This window comes from Rutilus rutilus (assembly GCF_951802725.1).
Source record: "Rutilus rutilus genome assembly, chromosome: 15".
In the NCBI taxonomy this organism is placed as follows: domain Eukaryota; kingdom Metazoa; phylum Chordata; class Actinopteri; order Cypriniformes; family Leuciscidae; genus Rutilus; species Rutilus rutilus.
The window spans coordinates 2,027,428-2,052,427 of NC_140220.1; the positions used below are offsets into that span (position 1 = coordinate 2,027,428).

At 40.2% G+C, this 25,000-nt stretch overlaps 2 protein-coding genes across 2 annotated transcripts in view; both read left to right on the forward strand.

Moving 5' to 3' along the window:
* Positions 1 to 25,000, forward strand: part of ctsbb (cathepsin Bb) — a 214,730-nt gene that overhangs the window by 139,497 nt on the left and 50,233 nt on the right. The window lies entirely within an intron of this gene.
* gata4 (GATA binding protein 4) overlaps positions 23,739 to 25,000 on the forward strand; it is a 13,676-nt gene continuing 12,414 nt past the window's right edge. Inside the window, exon 1 of the mRNA XM_084432890.1 lies at positions 23,739 to 24,372. Within this exon, the coding sequence (XP_084289016.1) occupies positions 23,886 to 24,372 (487 nt within the window). The 5' untranslated portion in view covers positions 23,739 to 23,885. The remainder of the gene's footprint in view (positions 24,373 to 25,000) is intronic.

Below are 25,000 nucleotides of genomic sequence, written 5' to 3' on the forward strand. Positions count from 1 at the left end.
GGTTAGTGAGTGTGTGTGTGTGTGTGTGTGTGTGTGTGTGTGTGTGTGTGTGATGGGTAGGTTTAGGGGTAGGGTTAGTGAGTGAGTGTGTGTGTGTGATGGGTTAGGGGTCGGGTTAGTGAGTGAGTGTGTGTGTGTGATGGGTAGGTTTAGGGGTCGGGTTAGTGAGTGTGTGTGTGTGTGTGTGTGTGTGTGTGTGTGTGTGATGGGTAGGTTTAGGGGTCGGGTTAGTGAGTGTGTGTGTGTGTGTGTGTGTGTGTGTGTGTGATGGGTAGGTTTAGGGGTCGGGTTAGTGAGTGTGTGTGTGTGTGTGTGTGTGTGTGTGTGATGGGTAGGTTTAGGGGTCGGGTTAGTGAGTGTGTGTGTGTGTGTGTGTGATGGGTAGGTTTAGGGGTCGGGTTAGTGAGTGTGTGTGTGTGTGTGATGGGTAGGTTTAGGGGTCGGGTTAGTGAGTGTGTGTGTGTGTGTGTGTGTGTGTGATGGGTAGGTTTAGGGGTCGGGTTAGTGAGTGTGTGTGTGTGATGGGTAGGTTTAGGGGTCGGGTTAGTGAGTGTGTGTGTGTGTGTGATGGGTAGGTTTAGGGGTAGGGTTAGTGAGTGAGTGTGTGTGTGTGATGGGTAGGTTTAGGGGTCGGGTTAGTGAGTGTGTGTGTGTGTGTGTGTGTGTGTGTGTGTGTGTGTGTGTGTGTGTGTGTGTGTGTGTGTGTGTGTGTGTGTGTGTGTGATGGGTAGGTTTAGGGGTCGGGTTAGTGAGTGAGTGAGTGTGTGTGATGGGTAGGTTTAGGGGTAGGGTTAGTGAGTGTGTGTGTGTGTGTGTGTGTGTGTGTGTGTGTGTGTGATGGGTAGGTTTAGGGGTAGGGTTAGTGAGTGTGTGTGTGTGTGTGTGATGGGTAGGTTTAGGGGTAGGGTTAGTGAGTGAGTGAGTGAGTGAGTGTGTGTGTGTGTGTGTGTGTGTGTGATGGGTAGGTTTAGGGGTAGGGTTAGTGAGTGTGTGTGTGTGTGTGTGTGTGTGTGTGTGTGTGATGGGTAGGTTTAGGGGTAGGGTTAGTGAGTGTGTGTGTGTGTGTGTGATGGGTAGGTTTAGGGGTAGGGTGAGTGAGTGAGTGAGTGAGTGTGTGTGTGTGTGTGTGATGGGTAGGTTTAGGGGTAGGGTTAGTGAGTGTGTGTGTGTGTGTGTGTGTGTGTGTGTGTGTGTGTGTGTGTGTGTGTGTGTGTGTGTGTGTGTGTGTGTGTGATGGGTAGGTTTAGGGGTGGGGGTAGTGAGTGTGTGTGTGTGTGTGTGTGTGTGTGTGTGTGTGTGTGTGTGTGTGTGTGTGTGTGTGTGTGTGTGTGTGTGTGATGGGTAGGTTTAGGGGTGGGGGTAGTGAGTGTGTGTGTGTGTGTGTGTGTGTGTGTGTGTGTGTGTGTGTGTGTGTGTGTGTGTGTGTGTGTGTGTGATGGGTAGGTTTAGGGGTAGGGTTAGTGAGTGAGTGTGTGTGTCTGTGTGTGATGGGTAGGTTTAGGGGTAGGGTTAGTGAGTGTGTGTGTGTGTGTGTGTGTGTGTGTGTGTGTGTGTGTGTGTGTGTGTGTGTGTGTGTGTGTGTGTGTGTGTGTGTGTGTGTGTTAACGAGGAAAATTTGCACCTCCATGAACCAATGTGGTTCCAGCCTAGACAAACTCAGACCTGTTTGTACAAACCAGCACTCTCTCATATACACACACACACACATACACACACACTCTCTCTCTCTCTCTCTCTCTCTCTCTGTCTCTCACTCACACTCTCTTTCATATATATATACATACACTGTCATGGAATTTAATATTGTGTAATCAAATAGTTTATTATAAAAAAAAGTTTTATTTAGTCAGAATGTATATGCTATAACAATAAATATATATACTGCATATAAATATTGCATATGTAATAAACATATTACAATTTCTTTACATTTTTATTAAAAATTAAAAAGTATATATATATATTGTGCATATAGTATATAATTTTTTTTATTTTGAATATATATATATATATATATATATATATATATATATATACTTTAAATCTATTTAGTCAGAATGTACAGTATATGCTATGACAAATGTATGTACATGTAGGATATTTGTAAATAAATGTACAATATATAAAAAAAACCCAGCATGATCACTTCAGATGTTTCCGTCCTCGTAGAGTTCAGTGTATAGAGTGATCAGTCCGGCTCAGGAGACTGTAGTGTACAGAGTCCAGGTGAGAAATATTAATATAGAGTTTAATGACATAGAACACACTTGAAGGAAACTCTATCGCCCCCTTGAGTCCTGGTGCATTAACATCAACACATTAAATATGAAGAACGACACGACACTAATGTGTGTTTCAGGTCATTTCTCCATGTTAGCGGGAGAATGAGCTTCTCCTTAACCTGCTGTCTCCCTGTTCAAACACTGCCGGGATTTATGACAGTCCTGCAGGATTCTCGATATTTATAGGGATTATCTCCGGTGATGCGTCACATTATTAATGTCTTTGCTTTTCTGTTATTTGAAATGATATATTTTATGAGGATAAAGTCCTGCGTTCAGCCCAGAACGGGTCTGAGGAGTGTGTTACAGAGTTCACCCATTCTCCCCTTCATTTCTCTGCAGTGACATCATGCATGCGTTTGGGTTCAGAGGTCATTTGTAAAGGAATTCGCTAAAGTTTCCTGAATGGTTTCTTCCTGTAAGGGTCTTGAATTCAGTGAAATACGACTGTTCAAAGAATATAAAACATATTTTTATTTTTATTTTTAGTCTCTTCTGCTCATCAAAGCTGCATTTATTTGATCAAAAATACAGTAAAAATTTTGAAATATTATTACATTTTAAATCATCTGTTGTCTATGTGAATATACAGTAAAGTGTAATTTATTCCTGTGATCAAAGCTGAATTTCCAGCATCATTACTCCAGTCTTCAGTGTAAAAAGTGATCAGCTGACTTAACTTTAAAAAAGTGAATAAACCCGTTGCCTTAAAATTATTAAATAAACTTAATGAACAAATTTTTTTTGTGTGTGTGTGTACTGTGTTATATACATACTTATTTACGTATATATAATTGTTATATATGGTATGGACTAGTTTTTTTTTTTTTTTTAGGTATCCACTTGAAGTGGATTTTTATTAATATGTATTCCGTGCACACTGTTATTGTTTATTTAATGTATGATGTTTTTATGTATATTGTTTACGTGACTCTACATGGCCTCATTAATTGCCCCTTGGGGACAAATAAAGTGTTTTGAAATTTTAATTTAAATAATGCGTAATAGGAAAAAATAAGTTATGTGAACGTGACAATTCCATGCAACTTAATTTTTTCAATTTTCAAAGTTTTATTTCCTTAATCATTTTAAGGCCAAAAATTTTTTTTAAGTTAAATCAACTGATCACTTTTTGACAGTGCGTTCAGAAATCATTCTAATATGATGATTTGATGCTCAAGAAACATTTATGATTAATATCAATGTTAAAAACAGTTCAATGATACATGTGATGCACTTTCTGGATCATTTGATGAATATAAAGTTCAAAAGAACAGCATTTATTTGAAATAGAAACATTATACATGTTTTTACTGTCACTTTTGATCAAATTAATGTGTCCTTGCTGAATAAAAGTATTACTTTCTTTACAATAAAGGTAGTGTATAGTTGTGTAGAGTTGATTAAAGTAATTTTTTTGATTTCGGTTCTTTTAATAACCAGATGCTTTTAAACATCAAGATCTGAGTTTCCCAAACTGGGGTTTGTGCGAATGACAAGCTAATGATGTAATTAAATCATTAAAGCGAATAAGGAATTTAGGAAGTTACAAAAAAAAAAAAAACATGAAATATTTAATTTGTTTACGTGCATGTCGTGTGAAACGTGACCATAGAATCTGTTAAGTTATTAAAATTTGGGAATCACTGTTTTAATGTGGTTCTCCACTGACGTCTCTAATACAGTCAAACCAACATGTATTCAGACGCCTTCAACATTCCTCACATTATCACAGTTTATTCACTATAGTTTAGAAAATGGTAATAAAATGAGTTATGAACTCAGTTGATATTTGACTGGTTTTGTCCGTCCTTCTGTTAGACTGTCTCACACATGAATTATGTTGAATATCTGTCAGCTGTTAAATTTAACTACACAATTAGATAATACCAGTTTAGCTCAACCAATCAAGCAATGCTTCATTGTGTTCAGTCTGTGTGTAAAAAGAGCATTAGCAATTAAAGACAAAACACTTCAGCAAAACATGATCAGCTCAAAGTTATGAATAATTTTACTTTATTTTGCTCTCCTCATTTACATAAATGAACTCTAGTGTCCTGCAAACACTAGTAAAAACATATAAAAAATGATATCTGGTGTCTCTGAATAATGTTTGGTCTGACTGCACGTTTGCGCGCCGCTTGTGGACGCTGGGCTCCTGGTTGGTGATTCCCAGGTCAGCTGTGCCGACACTATCAGGGTCCGTCTCGGTCCTCCAGGAGCCTGACGTCACGGGCTGATAACGGGGTCCGGTGGAGCTGGAGGGGGTTTAGACTAACAGAGACAGGCTGGATAAGAGCTCAGACTGATAAGAGCCGAGACTGTGGAGCCCTATTGTTCCAGAGGATCCTCCAGAAGCGGCGTGTTATTATGACTGTTGACGGTGTGTGTGTACGTGTGTGTGAGCGTACGGATCCGCAACAAACAGGAATATTCCCTCACTTATCAGACTCTATGACCTGCTGAATTGAGACACTCCTCTGCGCTATTATTTCCTCTCTTTGTGTGTGTGTGTGTGTGTGTGTGTGTGTGTGTGTGTGTCCAGTGTTATTATTGATAGACTATTAGTAGAGCTGCATGATTCTGGATAAACTGAGAATCATGAATTTTTTTTTATTTCAAATGGAGGTCATGAATCTGAACAGACAAATAAACAAAATAACGTAATTTACTAGACGTTCTGACAAAATATTAATTGCTGCAGTCTATTTAAAAATGTTTAATTAATTTGAATACATTTTTTTTTTAAATGGGTTGAGTGAGTGATTCAATGACTCGCTCATAAAGACCTTCATTACTGGATGACTCAGTGTTTTTGAATGAATCTCGAATGAATGATTCAATGACAAACACATTTTAACTGGTGTAACGATGTAATGATACAATCTTTATCAACAGACGGAGGCGAATCGCTGTCATTTAGGAGTAATATTGCGTGTGTGTTTGAATTGAGATTCCCATCTTTTAACGATTAATCGTGCAGCTCTGTATTGTAGAAATTTTAAATACATTTATTTAAATATTACTTTATAGTTTTTATATTTTCTGATTTTTTGTGTTTTTTATCTTTTTATTTATTTAAATTTGTTTAGTTATTTCTGGTCAGTTTTAGTACTTCTAAATAAACTGAGCGAAAATTAGAAATGTTGACTTTCTGACTGGAATACAATTTAAAAAAAATTATATTTAATTTATATTATTTTAATTTCAATTAATATTTTGTTGCTTTGATAACTAAAATAAAATACGTTCAAGTTTTTTTTACATTTACGTCAGTTAACAGACATATGTATTTTATATTTTTAGTTTACGATTAACGGTGACAACACTGTCCAGTAGAAAGAAAAATCTCAAACGAGATCTCTTTTTTCATAATTGACGAATTTCGACACTGTTTCTGAATCAACACTGAACTAAATCAATCTGAATATTGAGTATTGTCTTCTGTAGAGCTGCTTATGGCTGAATTGAACTGGTTTCATAATTGATGAACTTTAGACAGTTATTGAACTGTTTTTAAATGTTTCAAGAGAACATTCAAAAGTAACATTTCCCTAATGAGAGAAAGGCATGTTCCCTTAACGGTCACATAACAAAACAAAATAAACAAAAAAAACATTTTAAAATGCTTAAAAAAGTGACATTTTGAACGTTCAGAGAACTTTTAGGAAGAACATTTTCATAACTTAATTGGAACGTTCTTAGAACATATTTTTTGTTTTATGTTCATATTTTTGAGACTTAATCAAGTCTCCTGAGATAATCAAGCAATTGATTCTTGCGTCGTCCTCAACGTTGAGAGAGGAAAGCAGAACTTTAGTCATGTGACTGATGATTTCATTACATCATCAATGTCAAGGCCCAATATAGACTCCACAAGACTGAAATACAGCAGCTCATGGTCTAAAAGTTGAACAAATTTATGGATATACAGTCAGGACTTGTCATTTTTATTAGACTTTCTGTGTAACTGGAGCAGGTCAGAGGTCATGAGGCCCTCATTATTAGCGCAAAACCACCGAAACCAGATTGTAAATATGTGATAGTGCTAATAACGGCAATAAATATCTTCTCAACCCGTTTCTCTTCACCCATAATTCTGCACGTCCTTCACATATGCTTTGTGAATCTTTCTCTCGTAATCAGGTCATTGGGATCAGATAAGGGATTATGGGTAATATTATAATATACTGTTTTGTAAAATGGTCTGGTTGGTCCCCTGAGAAAATATAAAATTTGTTTTTAGTTTAGATCACTAAGCCATACACATTTGATTCGACCAGCTAAAGACAAATATGTAACACTCCATCATTGGAATTCAGATTCAAGTTTTTTTTAAATATGGAACTGTAATTTGCTTTTAAATATTGTTTTTAAACATATTTATGTGTCTGCAGTGTGTGTACAACCACCCTATTGTGGTGAAAATCCATCCACTCCGTTTGTTATTTTCCCCATAAATATGAAACAGTGTCTCAAAATGAGCCATTCAGGAATGTGATCCAATGTGACATAACACGAGAATGAGCCTCATTGGTTCTTGCTGAAGCTCAAACGTGATGCGTAACACGAGAATGAACCCCATTGGTTCTTGCTGAAGCTCAAACGTGATGCGTAACATGAGAATGAGCCTCATTGGTTCTTGCTGAAGCTCAAACGTGATGCGTAACACGAGAATGAGCCTCATTGGTTCTTGCTGAAGCTCAAACGTGATGCGTAACACGAGAATGAACCTCATTGGTTCTTGCTGAAGCACAAACGTGATGCGTAACACGAGAATGAACCCCATTGGTTCTTGCTGAAGCTCAAACGTGATGCGTAACACGTGAATGAACCCCATTGGTTCTTGCTGAAGCTCAAACGTGATGCGTAACACGAGAATGAGCCTCATTGGTTCTTGCTGAAGCTCAAACGTGATGCGTAACACGAGAATGAACCCCATTGGTTCTTGCTGAAGCTCAAACGTGATGCGTAACATGAGAATGAGCCTCATTGGTTCTTGCTGAAGCTCAAACGTGATGCGTAACACGAGAATGAGCCTCATTGGTTCTTGCTGAAGCTCAAACGTGATGCGTAACACGAGAATGAACCTCATTGGTTCTTGCTGAAGCACAAACGTGATGCGTAACACGAGAATGAACCCCATTGGTTCTTGCTGAAGCTCAAACGTGATGCGTAACACGTGAATGAACCCCATTGGTTCTTGCTGAAGCTCAAACGTGATGCGTAACACGTGAATGAACCTCATTGGTTCTTGCTGAAGCTCAAACGTGATGCGTAACACGAGAATGAACCTCATTGGTTCTTGCTGAAGCTCAAACGTGATGCGTAACACGAGAATGAACCCCATTGGTTCTTGCTGAAGCTCAAACGTGATGCGTAACACGAGAATGAACCTCATTGGTTCTTGCTGAAGCTCAAACGTGATGCGTAACACGAGAATGAACCTCATTGGTTCTTGCCGAAGCTCAAACGTGATGCGTAACACGAGAATGAACCCCATTGGTTCTTGCTGAAGCTCAAACGTGATGCGTAACACGAGAATGAACCTCATTGGTTCTTGCCGAAGCTCAAACGTGATGCGTAACACGAGAATGAACCTCATTGGTTCTTGCTGAAGCTCAAACGTGATGCGTAACACGAGAATGAACCTCATTGGTTCTTGCTGAAGCTCAAACGTGATGCGTAACACGAGAATGAACCTCATTGGTTCTTGCTGAAGCTCAAACGTGATGCGTAACACGAGAATGAACCTCATTGGTTCTTGCTGAAGCTCAAACGTGATGCGTAACACGAGAATGAACCCCATTGGTTCTTGCTGAAGCTCAAACGTGATGCGTAACACGAGAATGAACCTCATTGGTTCTTGCTGAAGCTCAAACGTGATGCGTAACATGAGAATGAACCTCATTGGTTCTTGCTGAAGCTCAAACGTGATGCGTAACACGAGAATGAACCCCATTGGTTCTTGCTGAAGCTCAAACGTGATGCGTAACACGAGAATGAACCTCATTGTTTCTAGCTGAAGCTCAAACGTGATGCGTAACACGAGAATGAACCCCATTGGTTCTTGCTGAAGCTCAAACGTGATGCGTAACACGAGAATGAACCCCATTGGTTCTTGCTGAAGCTCAAACGTGATGCGTAACACGAGAATGAACCTCATTGGTTCTTGCCGAAGCTCAAACGTGATGCGTAACACGAGAATGAACCTCATTGGTTCTTGCTGAAGCTCAAACGTGATGCGTAACACGAGAATGAACCTCATTGGTTCTTGCTGAAGCTCAAACGTGATGCGTAACACGAGAATGAACCTCATTGGTTCTTGCTGAAGCTCAAACGTGATGCGTAACACGAGAATGAACCCCATTGGTTCTTGCTGAAGCTCAAACGTGATGCGTAACACGAGAATGAACCTCATTGGTTCTTGCTGAAGCTCAAACGTGATGCGTAACATGAGAATGAACCTCATTGGTTCTTGCTGAAGCTCAAACGTGATGCGTAACACGAGAATGAACCCCATTGGTTCTTGCTGAAGCTCAAACGTGATGCGTAACACGAGAATGAACCTCATTGTTTCTAGCTGAAGCTCAAACGTGATGCGTAACACGAGAATGAACCTCATTGGTTCTAGCTGAAGCTCAAACGTGATGCGTAACACGAGAATGAACCCCATTGGTTCTTGCTGAAGCTCAAACGTGATGCGTAACACGAGAATGAACCTCATTGTTTCTAGCTGAAGCTCAAACGTGATGCGTAACACGAGAATGAACCTCATTGTTTCTAGCTGAAGCTCAAACGTGATGCGTAACACGAGAATGAACCTCATTGGTTCTTGCTGAAGCTCAAACGTGATGCGTAACACGAGAATGAACCTCATTGGTTCTAGCTGAAGCTCAAACGTGATGCGTAACACGAGAATGAACCTCATTGGTTCTTGCTGAAGCTCAAACGTGCTGCGTAACACGAGAATGAACCTCATTGTTTCTAGCTGAAGCTCAAACGTGATGCGTAACACGAGAATGAACCTCATTGGTTCTTGCTGAAGCTCAAACGTGATGCGTAACTCGAGAATGAACCTTATTGGTTCTTGCTGATGCTCAAACGTGATGCGTAACACGAGAATGAACCTCATTGGTTCTTGCTGAAGCTCAAACATGATGCGTAACACGTGAATGAACCTCATTGGTTCTTGCTGAAGCTCAAACGTGATGCGTAACACGAGAATGAACCTCATTGGTTCTTGCTGAAACTCAAACGTGATGCGTAACACGTGAATGAACCTCATTGGTTCTTGCTGAAGCTCAAATGTGATGCGTAACACGAGAATGAACCTCATTGGTTCTTGCTGAAACTCAAACGTGATGCGTAACACGTGAATGAACCTCATTGGTTCTTGCTGAAGCTCAAACGTGATGCGTAACACGAGAATGAACCTCATTGGTTCTTGCTGAAGCTCAAACGTGATGCGTAACACGAGAATGAACCTCATTGGTTCTAGCTGAAGCTCAAACGTGATGCGTAACACGAGAATGAACCTCATTGGTTCTTGCTGAAGCTCAAGCGTGATGCGTAACACGAGAATGAACCTCATTGTTTCTAGCTGAAGCTCAAACGTGATGCGTAACACGAGAATGAACCTCATTGGTTCTTGCTGAAGCTCAAACGTGATGCGTAACTCGAGAATGAACCTTATTGGTTCTTGCTGATGCTCAAACGTGATGCGTAACACGAGAATGAACCTCATTGGTTCTTGCTGAAGCTCAAACATGATGCGTAACACGTGAATGAACCTCATTGGTTCTTGCTGAAGCTCAAACGTGATGCGTAACACGAGAATGAACCTCATTGGTTCTTGCTGAAACTCAAACGTGATGCGTAACACGTGAATGAACCTCATTGGTTCTTGCTGAAGCTCAAATGTGATGCGTAACACGAGAATGAGCCTCATTGGTTCTTGCTGAAACTCAAACGTGATGCGTAACACGTGAATGAACCTCATTGGTTCTTGCTAAGCTCAAACGTGATGCGTAACACGAGAATGAGCCTCATTGGTTCTTGCTGAAGCTCAAACGTGATGCGTAACACGAGAATGAACCTCATTGGTTCTTGCTGAAGCACAAACGTGATGCGTAACACGAGAATGAACCCCATTGGTTCTTGCTGAAGCTCAAACGTGATGCGTAACACGTGAATGAACCCCATTGGTTCTTGCTGAAGCTCAAACGTGATGCGTAACACGAGAATGAGCCTCATTGGTTCTTGCTGAAGCTCAAACGTGATGCGTAACACGAGAATGAACCCCATTGGTTCTTGCTGAAGCTCAAACGTGATGCGTAACACGAGAATGAACCTCATTGGTTCTTGCCGAAGCTCAAACGTGATGCGTAACACGAGAATGAACCTCATTGGTTCTTGCTGAAGCTCAAACGTGATGCGTAACACGAGAATGAACCTCATTGGTTCTTGCTGAAGCTCAAACGTGATGCGTAACACGAGAATGAACCTCATTGGTTCTTGCTGAAGCTCAAACGTGATGCGTAACACGAGAATGAACCCCATTGGTTCTTGCTGAAGCTCAAACGTGATGCGTAACACGAGAATGAACCTCATTGGTTCTTGCTGAAGCTCAAACGTGATGCGTAACATGAGAATGAACCTCATTGGTTCTTGCTGAAGCTCAAACGTGATGCGTAACACGAGAATGAACCCCATTGGTTCTTGCTGAAGCTCAAACGTGATGCGTAACACGAGAATGAACCTCATTGTTTCTAGCTGAAGCTCAAACGTGATGCGTAACACGAGAATGAACCCCATTGGTTCTTGCTGAAGCTCAAACGTGATGCGTAACACGAGAATGAACCTCATTGTTTCTAGCTGAAGCTCAAACGTGATGCGTAACACGAGAATGAACCTCATTGTTTCTAGCTGAAGCTCAAACGTGATGCGTAACACGAGAATGAACCTCATTGGTTCTTGCCGAAGCTCAAACGTGATGCGTAACACGAGAATGAACCTCATTGGTTCTTGCTGAAGCTCAAACGTGATGCGTAACACGAGAATGAACCTCATTGGTTCTTGCTGAAGCTCAAACGTGATGCGTAACACGAGAATGAACCCCATTGGTTCTTGCTGAAGCTCAAACGTGATGCGTAACACGAGAATGAACCTCATTGGTTCTTGCTGAAGCTCAAACGTGATGCGTAACATGAGAATGAACCTCATTGGTTCTTGCTGAAGCTCAAACGTGATGCGTAACACGAGAATGAACCCCATTGGTTCTTGCTGAAGCTCAAACGTGATGCGTAACACGAGAATGAACCTCATTGTTTCTAGCTGAAGCTCAAACGTGATGCGTAACACGAGAATGAACCTCATTGGTTCTAGCTGAAGCTCAAACGTGATGCGTAACACGAGAATGAACCCCATTGGTTCTTGCTGAAGCTCAAACGTGATGCGTAACACGAGAATGAACCTCATTGTTTCTAGCTGAAGCTCAAACGTGATGCGTAACACGAGAATGAACCTCATTGTTTCTAGCTGAAGCTCAAACGTGATGCGTAACACGAGAATGAACCTCATTGGTTCTTGCTGAAGCTCAAACGTGATGCGTAACACGAGAATGAACCTCATTGGTTCTAGCTGAAGCTCAAACGTGATGCGTAACACGAGAATGAACCTCATTGGTTCTTGCTGAAGCTCAAACGTGCTGCGTAACACGAGAATGAACCTCATTGTTTCTAGCTGAAGCTCAAACGTGATGCGTAACACGAGAATGAACCTCATTGGTTCTTGCTGAAGCTCAAACGTGATGCGTAACTCGAGAATGAACCTTATTGGTTCTTGCTGATGCTCAAACGTGATGCGTAACACGAGAATGAACCTCATTGGTTCTTGCTGAAGCTCAAACATGATGCGTAACACGTGAATGAACCTCATTGGTTCTTGCTGAAGCTCAAACGTGATGCGTAACACGAGAATGAACCTCATTGGTTCTTGCTGAAACTCAAACGTGATGCGTAACACGTGAATGAACCTCATTGGTTCTTGCTGAAGCTCAAATGTGATGCGTAACACGAGAATGAGCCTCATTGGTTCTTGCTGAAACTCAAACGTGATGCGTAACACGTGAATGAACCTCATTGGTTCTTGCTAAGCTCAAACGTGATGCGTAACACGAGAATGAACCTCATTGGTTCTTGCTGAAACTCAAACGTGATGCGTAACACGTGAATGAACCTCATTGGTTCTTGCTGAAGCTCAAACGTGATGCGTAACACGTGAATGAACCTCATTGGTTCTTGCTGAAGCTCAAACGTGATGCGTAACACGTGAATGAACCTCATTGGTTCTTGCTGAAGCTCAAACGTGATGCGTAACACGTGAATGAACCTCATTGGTTCTTGCTGAAGCTCAAACGTGATGCGTAACACGAGAATGAACCCCATTGGTTCTTGCTGAAGCTCAAACGTGATGCGTAACACGAGAATGAACCTCATTGGTTCTTGCTGAAGCTCAAACGTGATGCGTAACACGAGAATGAACCCCATTGGTTCTTGCTGAAGCTCAAACGTGATGCGTAACACGAGAATGAACCCCATTGGTTCTTGCTGAAGCTCAAACGTGATGCGTAACACGAGAATGAACCTCATTGGTTCTTGCCGAAGCTCAAACGTGATGCGTAACACGTGAATGAACCCCATTGGTTCTTGCTGAAGCTCAAACGTGATGCGTAACACGAGAATGAACCTCATTGTTTCTTACTGAAGCTTCAAACGTGATGCGTAACACGAGAATGAACCTCATTGTTTCTTACTGAAGCTTCAAACGTGATGCGTAACACGAGAATGAACCCCATTGGTTCTTGCTGAAGCTCAAACGTGATGCGTAACACGAGAATGAACCCCATTGGTTCTTGCTGAAGCTCAAACGTGATGCGTAACACGAGAATGAACCCCATTGGTTCTTGCTGAAGCTCAAACGTGATGCGTAACACGAGAATGAACCTCATTGGTTCTTGCCGAAGCTCAAACGTGATGCGTAACACGTGAATGAACCCCATTGGTTCTTGCTGAAGCTCAAACGTGATGCGTAACACGAGAATGAACCTCATTGTTTCTTACTGAAGCTTCAAACGTGATGCGTAACACGAGAATGAACCTCATTGGTTCTTGCTGAAGCTCAAACGTGATGTGTAACACGTGAATGAACCCCATTGGTTCTTGCTGAAGCTCAAACGTGATGCGTAACACGAGAATGAACCTCATTGTTTCTTACTGAAGCTTCAAACGTGATGCGTAACACGAGAATGAACCTCATTGGTTCTTGCTGAAGCTCAAACGTGATGCGTAACACGAGAATGAACCCCATTGGTTCCTGCCGAAGCTCAAACGTGCTGCGTAACACGAGAATGAGCCTCATTGGTTCTTGCCGAAGCTCAAACGTGCTGCGTAACACGAGAATGAACCCCATTGGTTCTTGCCGAAGCTCAAACGTGATGCGTAACACGAGAATGAACCTCATTGTTTCTTACTGAAGCTTCAAACGTGATGCGTAACACGAGAATGAACCCCATTGGTTCTTGCTGAAGCTCAAACGTGATGCGTAACACGAGAATGAACCTCATTGGTTCTTGCTGAAGCTCAAACGTGATGCGTAACACGAGAATGAACCCCATTGGTTCTTGCTGAAGCTCAAACGTGATGCGTAACACGAGAATGAACCCCATTGGTTCTTGCTGAAGCTCAAACGTGATGCGTAACACGAGAATGAGCCTCATTGGTTCTTGCTGAAGCTCAAACGTGATGCGTAACACGAGAATGAACCTCATTGGTTCTTGCTGAAGCTCAAACGTGATGCGTAACACGAGAATGAGCCTCATTGGTTCTTGCTGAAGCTCAAACGTGATGCGTAACACGAGAATGAACCTCATTGGTTCTTGCTGAAGCTCAAACGTGATGCGTAACACGAGAATGAACCCCATTGGTTCTTGCTGAAGCTCAAACGTGATGCGTAACACGAGAATGAACCTCATTGGTTCTTGCTGAAGCTCAAACGTGATGCGTAACACGAGAATGAACCTCATTGGTTCTTGCTGAAGCTCAAACGTGATGCGTAACACGAGAATGAACCCCATTGGTTCTTGCTGAAGCTCAAACGTGATGCGTAACACGAGAATGAACCTCATTGGTTCTTGCTGAAGCTCAAACGTGATGCGTAACACGAGAATGAACCTCATTGGTTCTTGCTGAAGCTCAAGCGTGATGCGTAACACGAGAATGAACCTCATTGGTTCTTACTGAAGCTTCAAACGTGATGCGTAACACGAGAATGAACCCCATTGGTTCTTGCTGCATTCCTAATATGCGATAGCAGTGTCTGATTTGTGATCGATCTGATTCTTTTCAATTAACCTGTTAAATCGGTTCACAAATCGCACAGAACGATTTATTAGTGAATTGGACTCATCCGACTGCATCTCAACTCACTGATTCTAACGATCCGGTCAGATAGTCTCTAGTTAACTGAACTCAAAAGTCTGACTCAAGATGAGCAGAGAACGGGACGTCCTCGGAGCCAATGCTGGGAAAAGTAAGTTAATGCAGATGTTTAGGATTTCTTATTGTAAATGTGTGTGTGAGTGTGTGTGTGTGATGTTCAGGTCTTATCAGTGGTTCTCTCGTCCACTGACTCACTGTTTGCTCGGCAGTCGGACTTTAGCCTGTTTTTATCTGAGGGTTTTATCTCTCTCTCTCTCCCTCTCTCTTCTTGTGTTCTATAAATAAACACAGGCAATAAAAAAGACCAAGTGTAAGTAATACTTCAGAGTGAATCACCTTTCTGGATGAATCTCACGGAAACGTGCAGATCCTCTTTCAGGAGGGTTTTTATGCACGATTTTGCAATAAAGATGTGGTTAAAAAATTATATTTTACTTAAAGCTATTTTTGGACTTTTTTTCATTGTGACATTATTTTCATGCCAGTTATACACGGTCATTACTGTAATATATTTGGATGTTTTACTTTTGAGTTTGACTTTTGATTATTTTTAAATAAATTACAGCAATGCGACTTTTTTAACTCAGCAAGAATAAATTAAATTCATTACAACAAATACTACTTTTGTAAATACACCTTGCATAAATTATATATATATATTTTTCCCATATTATAGTAATGGCAATAAGATTTTTTTTAGCATTTATCACTTTGATTAATGAATACTATATAGGCTATTTGGATATATATATTCATTTTTGAATTTATCTAAACTGATTTAAGTTTTATATTAGTTGTAGAACAGATGAAATCATCCTTAAATATTTTTTAAAAATAACATTTTAGTTGCAAAGAAAATCATCTGTCCATCCCATTCTGTGCCTTTACAGACGCCCATTGAAATTCCTGCATTACAGTACAGATACAGACTTGACTTGAGAAACGAGCCAATCACAGAGGCTGGAGTTGGTGAATGCTGATTGGCTACGAGCCAGGTAACAGGTAACTTCACTGTGTTTTCAGCAGGGGTCGGCCTCAGGTGTTCCTGCGACCAAACATCAGTGTAAAACAAAGAGAGCGCTGATCTACAAACACTCTAAAACAACACAAACACACTGAAGCCGTTACACACCATCCCTTAAACCTATCGCACACATCGTAACTCTAACTGACAACACACAGTCACGGCTTTTATTGCTCACAGGTTGCTCTTTCATAGAGTTATATAAACATCAACTTTGTCTTTGGTTGTTTGCCCATAATTCCTCAAGATAAATAAAAGATAGACTTGTTTGGATGTTGATGAGAAATGTTTGAATGCAGAAAATCTCATTGCCTGATTTTAGAAGAAATATCTGACATATTAAAGAGATCTTGGAAAAGGTTTTGGTGTCTTGGAGAAACAAGAAACAACAGCAAATGTCTTACTTTGCTCTCCATTCAGTCTCATTGCCTTATTTTAGTAAAAACAAATGCCTTATTGAAGAGATCTTAGGATTTTTCTTTGCAGATTTTGGTGTCTTGGCAAACCTGAGCACAGTTTGAGACATTATTGAGATCTCTTCTGAACCTAGAGATGGGGAAAGGTGAGGTTATAAGCATTATTTTACTCAAGAGAAACTTTTGAGAAGCTATTTTGTTTGTTTTGAATTGGACCTATTGCTGTCATGGGGAAAAAACGTAGATATTAAAGAAATCTCGTGTTTTTTCTTTGCAGATCTTGAAATCTTGGTGTGTTTTTCATCAGAAGATTCAAGCAAGAGTCTCTGTTTAATCTCATTTCTGTGTAGGAGAAACGTTTGAGATATTAAAGAGATCTCATTAGGTATTTTCTTCCCATCTTCCCATGTGATTGTAATTAGATAATCCTCTCCAACCCTGTCACACTTGTAGATGTGATGAGGTGATCAGAGCAGCTCTGCAAACACACACACACATGATAGCAGTGATCAAACACACACACACTCGAGCGCTGGCTCTGTCTATAGACACTCGCGCGGGTCTCTGTCGGCCTGATTCTGAGAGGATTGGCTCAGAGAGATAAGACGCTGTCCAGATAAGAGCCGAGAGCGTACCTGAGAGACGCTCAGACAGCACACAGAACATTGATTGCTCTTAATTTCATCACGTACACACATATCAGCGCGTGATGCTGACAAACAAACAAAGGTCAAACATGTCTGCTGCCTATTCAGCACAAGGTGGGTTTTTGTGAGATATTTAAGACTTACACTTAAAATTACTTTTTGCCTAAAAAAAATACCTGCATAGCAACACCCTGGTAACCATAAGAACCTATGCCACAACAGCAGTCGCATAGTATTAGCAAAAAACACCCTGGCAACTGCATAACAACACACTAAAAAACTTTCAAAATGCCTTAGCAACTGCATAGCAACCGGCCATAGCTGGCAACCGAACATGTCTGCTACATCCGAAGAGATATTCAGCACAGGTTGGGATTTATCTGAGATCTTTAAGACTTACACTTAAAATTACATTTTGCCTAAAAAATGTACCAGCATAGCAACACCCTGGTAACCATATAGCAATGCCCAACAACCTATGCCAATCAAAACACATCAGCTGTCACATAGCATTAGCAACACGGTGTCAACTGCCCAGAATACCCTAGCAACTGCATAGCAACACACAAAAAACCATCAGAACGCCTTAGCAACTGCATAGCAACACCCTGGCAACCGCCCATAGCTGGCAACCAAACATGTCTGCTACATCTGAAGAGATCTTCAGCACAAGGTGGGATTTATCTGAGATCTTTAAGACTTACACTTAAAATTATATTTTGCCTAAAAAAGTACCTGCATAGCAACACCCTGGTAACCATATAGCAATGCCCAATAACCTATGCCAATCAAAACACATCAGCAGTCACATAGTATTAGCAACACCCTGTCAACTGCCCAGAATACCCTAGCAACTGCATAGCAACACACTTAAAATACACTCAGAACGCCTTAGCAACTGCATAGCAACACCCTGACAACCACACATAGCTGGCAACCAAACATGTCTGCTACATCTGAAGAGATCTTCAACACAAGGTGGGATTATCTGGTAACCATATAGCAATGCCCAAGAACCTATGCCAATCAAAGCACATCAGCAGTCATATAGTATTATCAACACCCTGTCATATTCCCAGAATGTCCTAGCAATTGTATAGCAACACACTTAAAATACACTCAGAACACCTTAGCAACTGCATAGCAACCTCCTGACAACCACACATAGCTGGCAACCGAACATGTCCGCTACATCTGAAGAGATCTTCAGCATTAGGTGGGATTTATCTGAGATCTTTAAGACTTCAAATTATATTTTGCCTAAAAAAGTACCTGCATAGCAACACCCTGGTAACCATATGGCAATGCCCTAGAACACCCTACCAACACAGTATATGACAATCGGAACACATAGTAACACCCTGGCAACTGCACCATAACACCTTAGCAACACCCTGGCAACCACCCATAGCACCCTAGCATTGTGTTTTGCAACAAAACAACAAAATAATGCTCAGAAAAAGAATCCGTGTTTTTACATTTACACACAGTCCCAGAGGGATTTTCTCCGATCTGAGCTGCTATCACATTCAACTCTAAACTCTTGACTCGTTTATCTTCCCAGGTATTTTAGGAGAAACAGCTTTGATGAACCGTAAGTGGGAATGAAAGAGCAACCTTACATGTTCCTTTGGGTTGTTATCATCATTCAAACACATTTCTCAGATTGTTTGTGAGTGTCACTCGTTTCGAGCTGCTTCCTCATTTCTCAGGTTTTGTCCTCTGCGTCCAGGTCTCGTTCTGTCAGTGTTTTCCGTCTGATCCTCCGATGGATGCTCTTTTGAAATGCTCTTCCTGGAGACAGGGGGTCTGGCTGCGCTCTGACCCAGAGGAAGAGGGGCCACGTGGGGCCACGACCCCCTGCTGAGCCCGAGAGCCTCCACAGAGCCACACGGGGACATGCATCCATACATCAACACATGATAATGCATCATATTTCTGCCTATATTTATATCAGCCCTCAGCGCATCAATGACGCCAAACGCTTCTCGCTACGCAAGCTCAATATCATGTGCAGTTAGTTATCGTGTTATCGTCAAATAAATTGACATTTATAGCATTGATGAAAACCCCGGTTAAGAAGAAAGCATGCATGAACTTAATAAAATGTAGTTTGAAAATAGTAGTCCCTTTGGATAAAAATGTTTGCATAAATGTAAATGTAAAATGCATCTGCATTTTCATAAAATACTCAAAGTTAGGCAAGGCAAGTTTATTTATATAGCACATTTCATACACTATGGTAATTCAAAGTGCTTTACACAGAAATTCATTAAAATAATCACAAAATAAAAGTAAGGAAAAATCTAAAGTTAGGTAAAGTTAAACTTTCTACATATTTATTGCATTAAAGGAAACCCAGGTTAGGAAGAATGCAAGGAATGCATTTTGATAAAAGTGTCTGCCTAATGCATACATGTAAATGCAACATTCAACATTTAATTTAAGTTAGTTAAAGTTAAAATATTGACATATTTATAGCATTAAAGGTAGGGATGCACGGATATGAACATTTTTGCCAATACCAATAACCGATAATTCTTTATATTTGAAAGCCGATAACCGAAATATTGGCAGATTTTTATAACATTTTTGAGAGCCTGATTACAAAACGAAAGTCTCACCATTAAAATCCACATCCCAAACACACAATTATAATGTTCTCATTATGATTTTTTGATTAACATGTGCAGACTTGCGCTGCACGTGTTGCACTGAACTCTATTTTCCGATCATATTTCAAGCAATTCAAAACCATCATGTTGAACAGTCGCATCTGAAGAGTCTCAGCTGAAGGAAATAATATATTATTTATCAGCTTTAATATATCTGCCAGATTTTCTTATTCAGCCGATAATGATAACATAAAAAATTAGCATATTGGCCGATACCGATATGGTGGCCGATGTATCGTGCATCTCTAATCAAATCCAGGTTAAAGTCAACATAAAATCAAAAGTGACTCTTCTTGTTTTTTTATGGAATATTGCAATATTTATTATAAATGGTTTATCCACGCACATCATCATTTTTGTTAAATTCATGTGCCCTCATCATCTTGATTCAGAATAACTTCCCCACCCTCTTTCACTCCGATATACGTCACAATAGGAAAGAAAAGCCTAACGCAACTTCTGTTTCACGTCACCTTTAAGAATACAAGGAATGCATGCATGAACTTACTGAAATGTAGGCCTACACCTTTTACCAAAGTCACAAAACAGTCACGAAAGTGTCAGCCAAATGCAAAAAGTGTATAAACATAAATGCAATATACAGTTGCATAAAGTATGTTCTTTTCCTTTAAATACCACAGATTAGGACTCTAGGTTAGCATATGATGGTAATATTTATTAGTTCACCTCAAGCCGTCACATTCCACCATCTTGATTTTCCTTCTTGCAACACGTTCAGTTCTCCAACAAACACACACTCCTCCCCAATGGCCTTCAGAACAACACAATCTCATCTCTTCTCTTCTCTCTATCGTTTCTCCCCGTCTCTCCCTCTATCTGCTCTCGTCTTTGTCACCAAACACCTCGTTCATACTCGCTCTGACAGTGGTCTGGCCCCGAACGAATTACACAGGCGCTTCTGAGCTCAGCGTTCAGATAATTCGCACATACCTCACACAAACACACACGCACACGTATAGACATATCTTCTAGCAAAAAAAAAAAAAGAGAAAGATTGAAATAAAAAGCATATGTGACAAGAAATCCTTTGGTGATGATGGATAAAAACAGATTTTATTAGTGGTGTTTTTAAAAATGAATGATCACTAGTGCTTATAGTGATGTGATCAGAAACATCCATCACTAAGAGTTAAAGTTGAGTGTGTGAGTCATTTGTGCTCCGTACATGAATGATTCCTCAAATCATGTGTCTCGTTGAAGAGATGTGTGCTGCTACTACCAGGCGGCAACCACCTAGCAACCACCCAGAACACCCTGGCAACAGTATAAAAATATAGAACAATTTAGCAACTGCATAGCAATGCTTTGACTCCCACAACACCCTCGAAATTGTAGAACAACACATTAAAAATGACTCATCTACATCTTAGCAACTGCATAGCAACACCCTGGTAACCACCCGAATACTATGGCAACCACATAGCAGCACTAAAATCACTTCAGAAAACTTCAGCAAATGCAAAACAATGCCTCAACTCTCACAACACCCTAGAAACTGTATAGCAACACATTAAAAAATTACTCTGAACATCTTAGCAAATGCATAGCAACACCCTGGCAACCACCCAAATACTAAAGTACCCACATAGCAGCAAACTAAATGACATTCAAAATATATTGGCAAATGCATAGTAATGCCTTGACTCTGAACATCTTAGCAACTGCATAGCAACACCCTGGCAACCACCTGAATACTAATGCAACAGCATAGCAGCAAACTAAAAGCCATTCAGAACACATTGGCAAATTGCATAGCAACACCTTGACTCCCACAACACCCTAAAAACTGTATAGCAACACATAAAAAAATACTTTGAACATCTTAGCAACTGCATAGCAACACCATGGCAACCATCCAAATACTATAGCAACCACATAGCAGCAAACTAAAAGCCATTCATGCATAGTAATGCAAACTAAAAGCCAAATGCATAGTAATGCCTTGACTCTGAATGTCTTAGCAACTGCATAGCAACACCCTGGCAACCACCCAAATGCAATAGCAATCATATAGCAGCACACTAAAATCACTTCAGAACACATTGGGCAAATGCATAGCAATGCCTTAACTCCCACAACACCCAAGAAACTGCATAGCAACACCCTGGCAACCACCTGAATACTGTGGCAACAGCATAGCAGCAAACACATTCTGAACACATTGGCAAATACAAGCCTTGACTCCCACAACACCCGCCTAGAAACTACATAGCAACACATTAAAAATTACTTTAGAAAATGCATAGCTACACCCTAGCATTGTTGCTTGTTGCATGGACAAACCACTGAACCAATGAACCAATTCTGTTTTCTTTAACTGATGTCATCCATCAGCAGTTTCAGTTAACATCATATAGCAGATCCAGATACACCATTCACCATGAAAGCATCTCAAAGCCTTTTTATATAATGCTTTTATTGTGGAGGAGCAGAGGATTTTCCCCCGTTTATCAGTAGGATCACAGGGCCGTGGAAATGGTCCCATTGAGCCCGCAGGAGTCCAGTGCCATGAGGAAGGAGACGGAGCCGGCGAGGAAGCAGAAAGAGATATGGAGGAGATCTGATGATTCTCCAAATATTCCAGAACCTGCTTAACTTAAGCTGTATCACAGCAGGCTTTGGTTTGGACTCACTATCAGAAATATCCTCTGTGATACTGATGTGTGTGTGTGTGTGTGTGTGTGTGTGTGTGTGTGTGTGTGTGTGTGTGTGTGTGTGTGTGTGTGTGTGTGAGAGAGAGAGAGACCATTATCCACAATGCAAAAATCGAATTCAGTGTCTTTGCCTCATTTTCCACTTAAAATATTCTTCAAATTAATTACGTTTCCGTAATTTAAAATTGCATTTTTTTTTTTTTACTTTGTACTTCGATGTTTTTATTAAAATAAGTCCATTTAGAATGAGATTTTGCGGTGTACAATAAACGTACAGTATGTCCTCGTGTGAAAGTGCCGTGGATATTGACGAGGAAGGCACATAATTGTAAAACTCAGGAAATGGACACTCTGAAAAGTCTCAGTTTGTTTATAACTTGCAACGAAATGACAGTTAAAAATGTGTCATTGAAAACAACAGCGTCGAGACTTCCGAGTGACGTCAGTGACGCGCGAGACATCAATCAAATCCGTCACTCTTCCTAAACTGATACATATTAGAAAAAAATAAATACAATATTAATACAGATTGTAATATAATTAATAATATTGTAATATAAAAGGTATACTAAAAATACTTAAAATGTGCTGTTTTAACAAGACGTGCTTATTCGTATTCAGTGTCATCGATCTATAGTTTAATAAATAAATAAAAACATCGTGCAAACAAACGATCTAGGCTGTTAATATGTGTTTACATGGGCTAAATAATATTGTAATAAAATAATTTAGATGTAGCCTATACATAAACAGCCTATTAATTCAAAAATATCTTTTCTTTCCTGCGTTGCTCATTTATCACGCGATATTTAAGTTGTTTCATCAAATCTTTTATGAGGATTTCCGTCCATCTTTAAATCTGAGGCAATTTTTTCTGCCATTTAGAAATTGGCAAACAAACAACATTATAAAACACAGATAGCCTACAATAAAAAAAAAATTAAAAACAACTTTTTATAAAACATAACCATACCGATTTTCCACATAGCATCATGCACGCAAAAAATATTTTTGACGTATAAATGGCACGAGAAATAAAAATTCGTGCTATAGATACGCACTTTCATGAGATCGTGTTGACATTATCGGAATATATATATATATATATAGCCTATATTTTTTTTTATTATTATTATTTTTTTATTTATTATTATTGCTAAGAACATAGGCTACATAATCAATGCCAGGGGTAAATACAATTGAGAGGACAATTACAGGTTACGAAATCTGGAATAGGCCTATATCATAATGACACAGTGAGGCAGTTTTAAGGGCTTTAGAGTTGCTGGATGTGAGGAGAGTGTCCAGGTACGATTTAAGATCCTTACAAAAAAAAATAAAAAAGTAGGACTTAGCACCCTGGAATTCACATTTGTGACATTATCGGAATATGACCCATTATTTTGTGCCGCGGCAAAGAGGTGAGTGACCTGAGGGATGGGATGCTTTACTGGAGGCGGAGAGACTGGGAGGAGTGTTGGGAGAGACTTCACTGACACTGGGAGGAGTGCTGTGAGAAACTTCACTGAGACTTTTCACCCTTATCATCCTCTCCTGTCTTCTGTGAAGAGAAGTTAACCGGAAAATGCTCTCGGCCGGCGCGGGGTAAACGGCCGATGCTCCGGTACTCACGAGTGGAATAATCGAGACGAACACCTGTGTGGACATGTATCAAGGTGTGACGATGACCACAAACCACGGACACGCGTCTTACGAGCCCGGTTTCCTCCATAATGCGGTCTCTGCGGCCGCTTCCCCGGTGTACGTGACACCCACCCGGGTAACCCCGATAATCTCGGCGCTCCCGTACCTCCAGACCCCCCAGCAGAGCAACCCCGGGTCCGGGCACTCGGGATGGGCGCAGCCGGGCGCGGACACCTCTTATAATCATTCTACACATCATTCTCCGGTGTCCAGGTTCACATTCTCCGCGAGCCCGCCGTTAACCTCGCAAGCCCGGGAGACCGCGACGTACACGAGCCCGCTGAACATCGGCACGAGCGCCCGGGAGCATTATGGTTCCCGCGGTCTGAGTGGCTCGTATCACACCGGGTACCCGGCCTACGTGAGCCCGAACATCGGAGGCTCGTGGGCGGCCTCGCACTTCGACGGTTCCGTGATGCACGGAGGACCCGCGCGACACCCGAATATAGGTGAGAATCAAAAATCGTATTAAAAAAGCTATAATTATTCATTTAAAAAAGCAACCTTTATTATTATTATTACTATTTTAAAACAATCTAAAGCAATTAAGCATAATCTTGTATTTTTAGTTATTTTATTTTTTTGACAAGGTTAGTTTAGGTTGTTCAATATTAAAACCTGAAAGAAAATGTCAACATACGAAAGGAAACATGAAAACAAAGATGACATTTAAAAAGTTTGGTGTATTTGATTTTTTTTTACATATAGATTTATTGTACTCTTTCTTAAACTGTTAATGACACATAAACTAGTTTGAGATAATATAGACAAGAATGTTATTACTGTATGTTTTTTTTTGTTTGTTTTTTTTTTATCCAGTTATAATGAAAAATGTAAATTCTGTTTAAACTTGTGTGACATTTTATTTATTAATTTTTAAATAAAATCTTTTTTTTTATTTAAAAACACCTAAACTAAGATAAAGTTTTTGGTGGGGAAATAATATTTGAGGATTTAAAAAAAAAAATCAACAAACAATTTTAGTAAAGATCATTTGCACAGTAAAATGTTGTTGCTTTACATAAAAATAGAGATTTTCGATTTTTTTATATTCTTCTTTTTTTTTTTTTTACATCA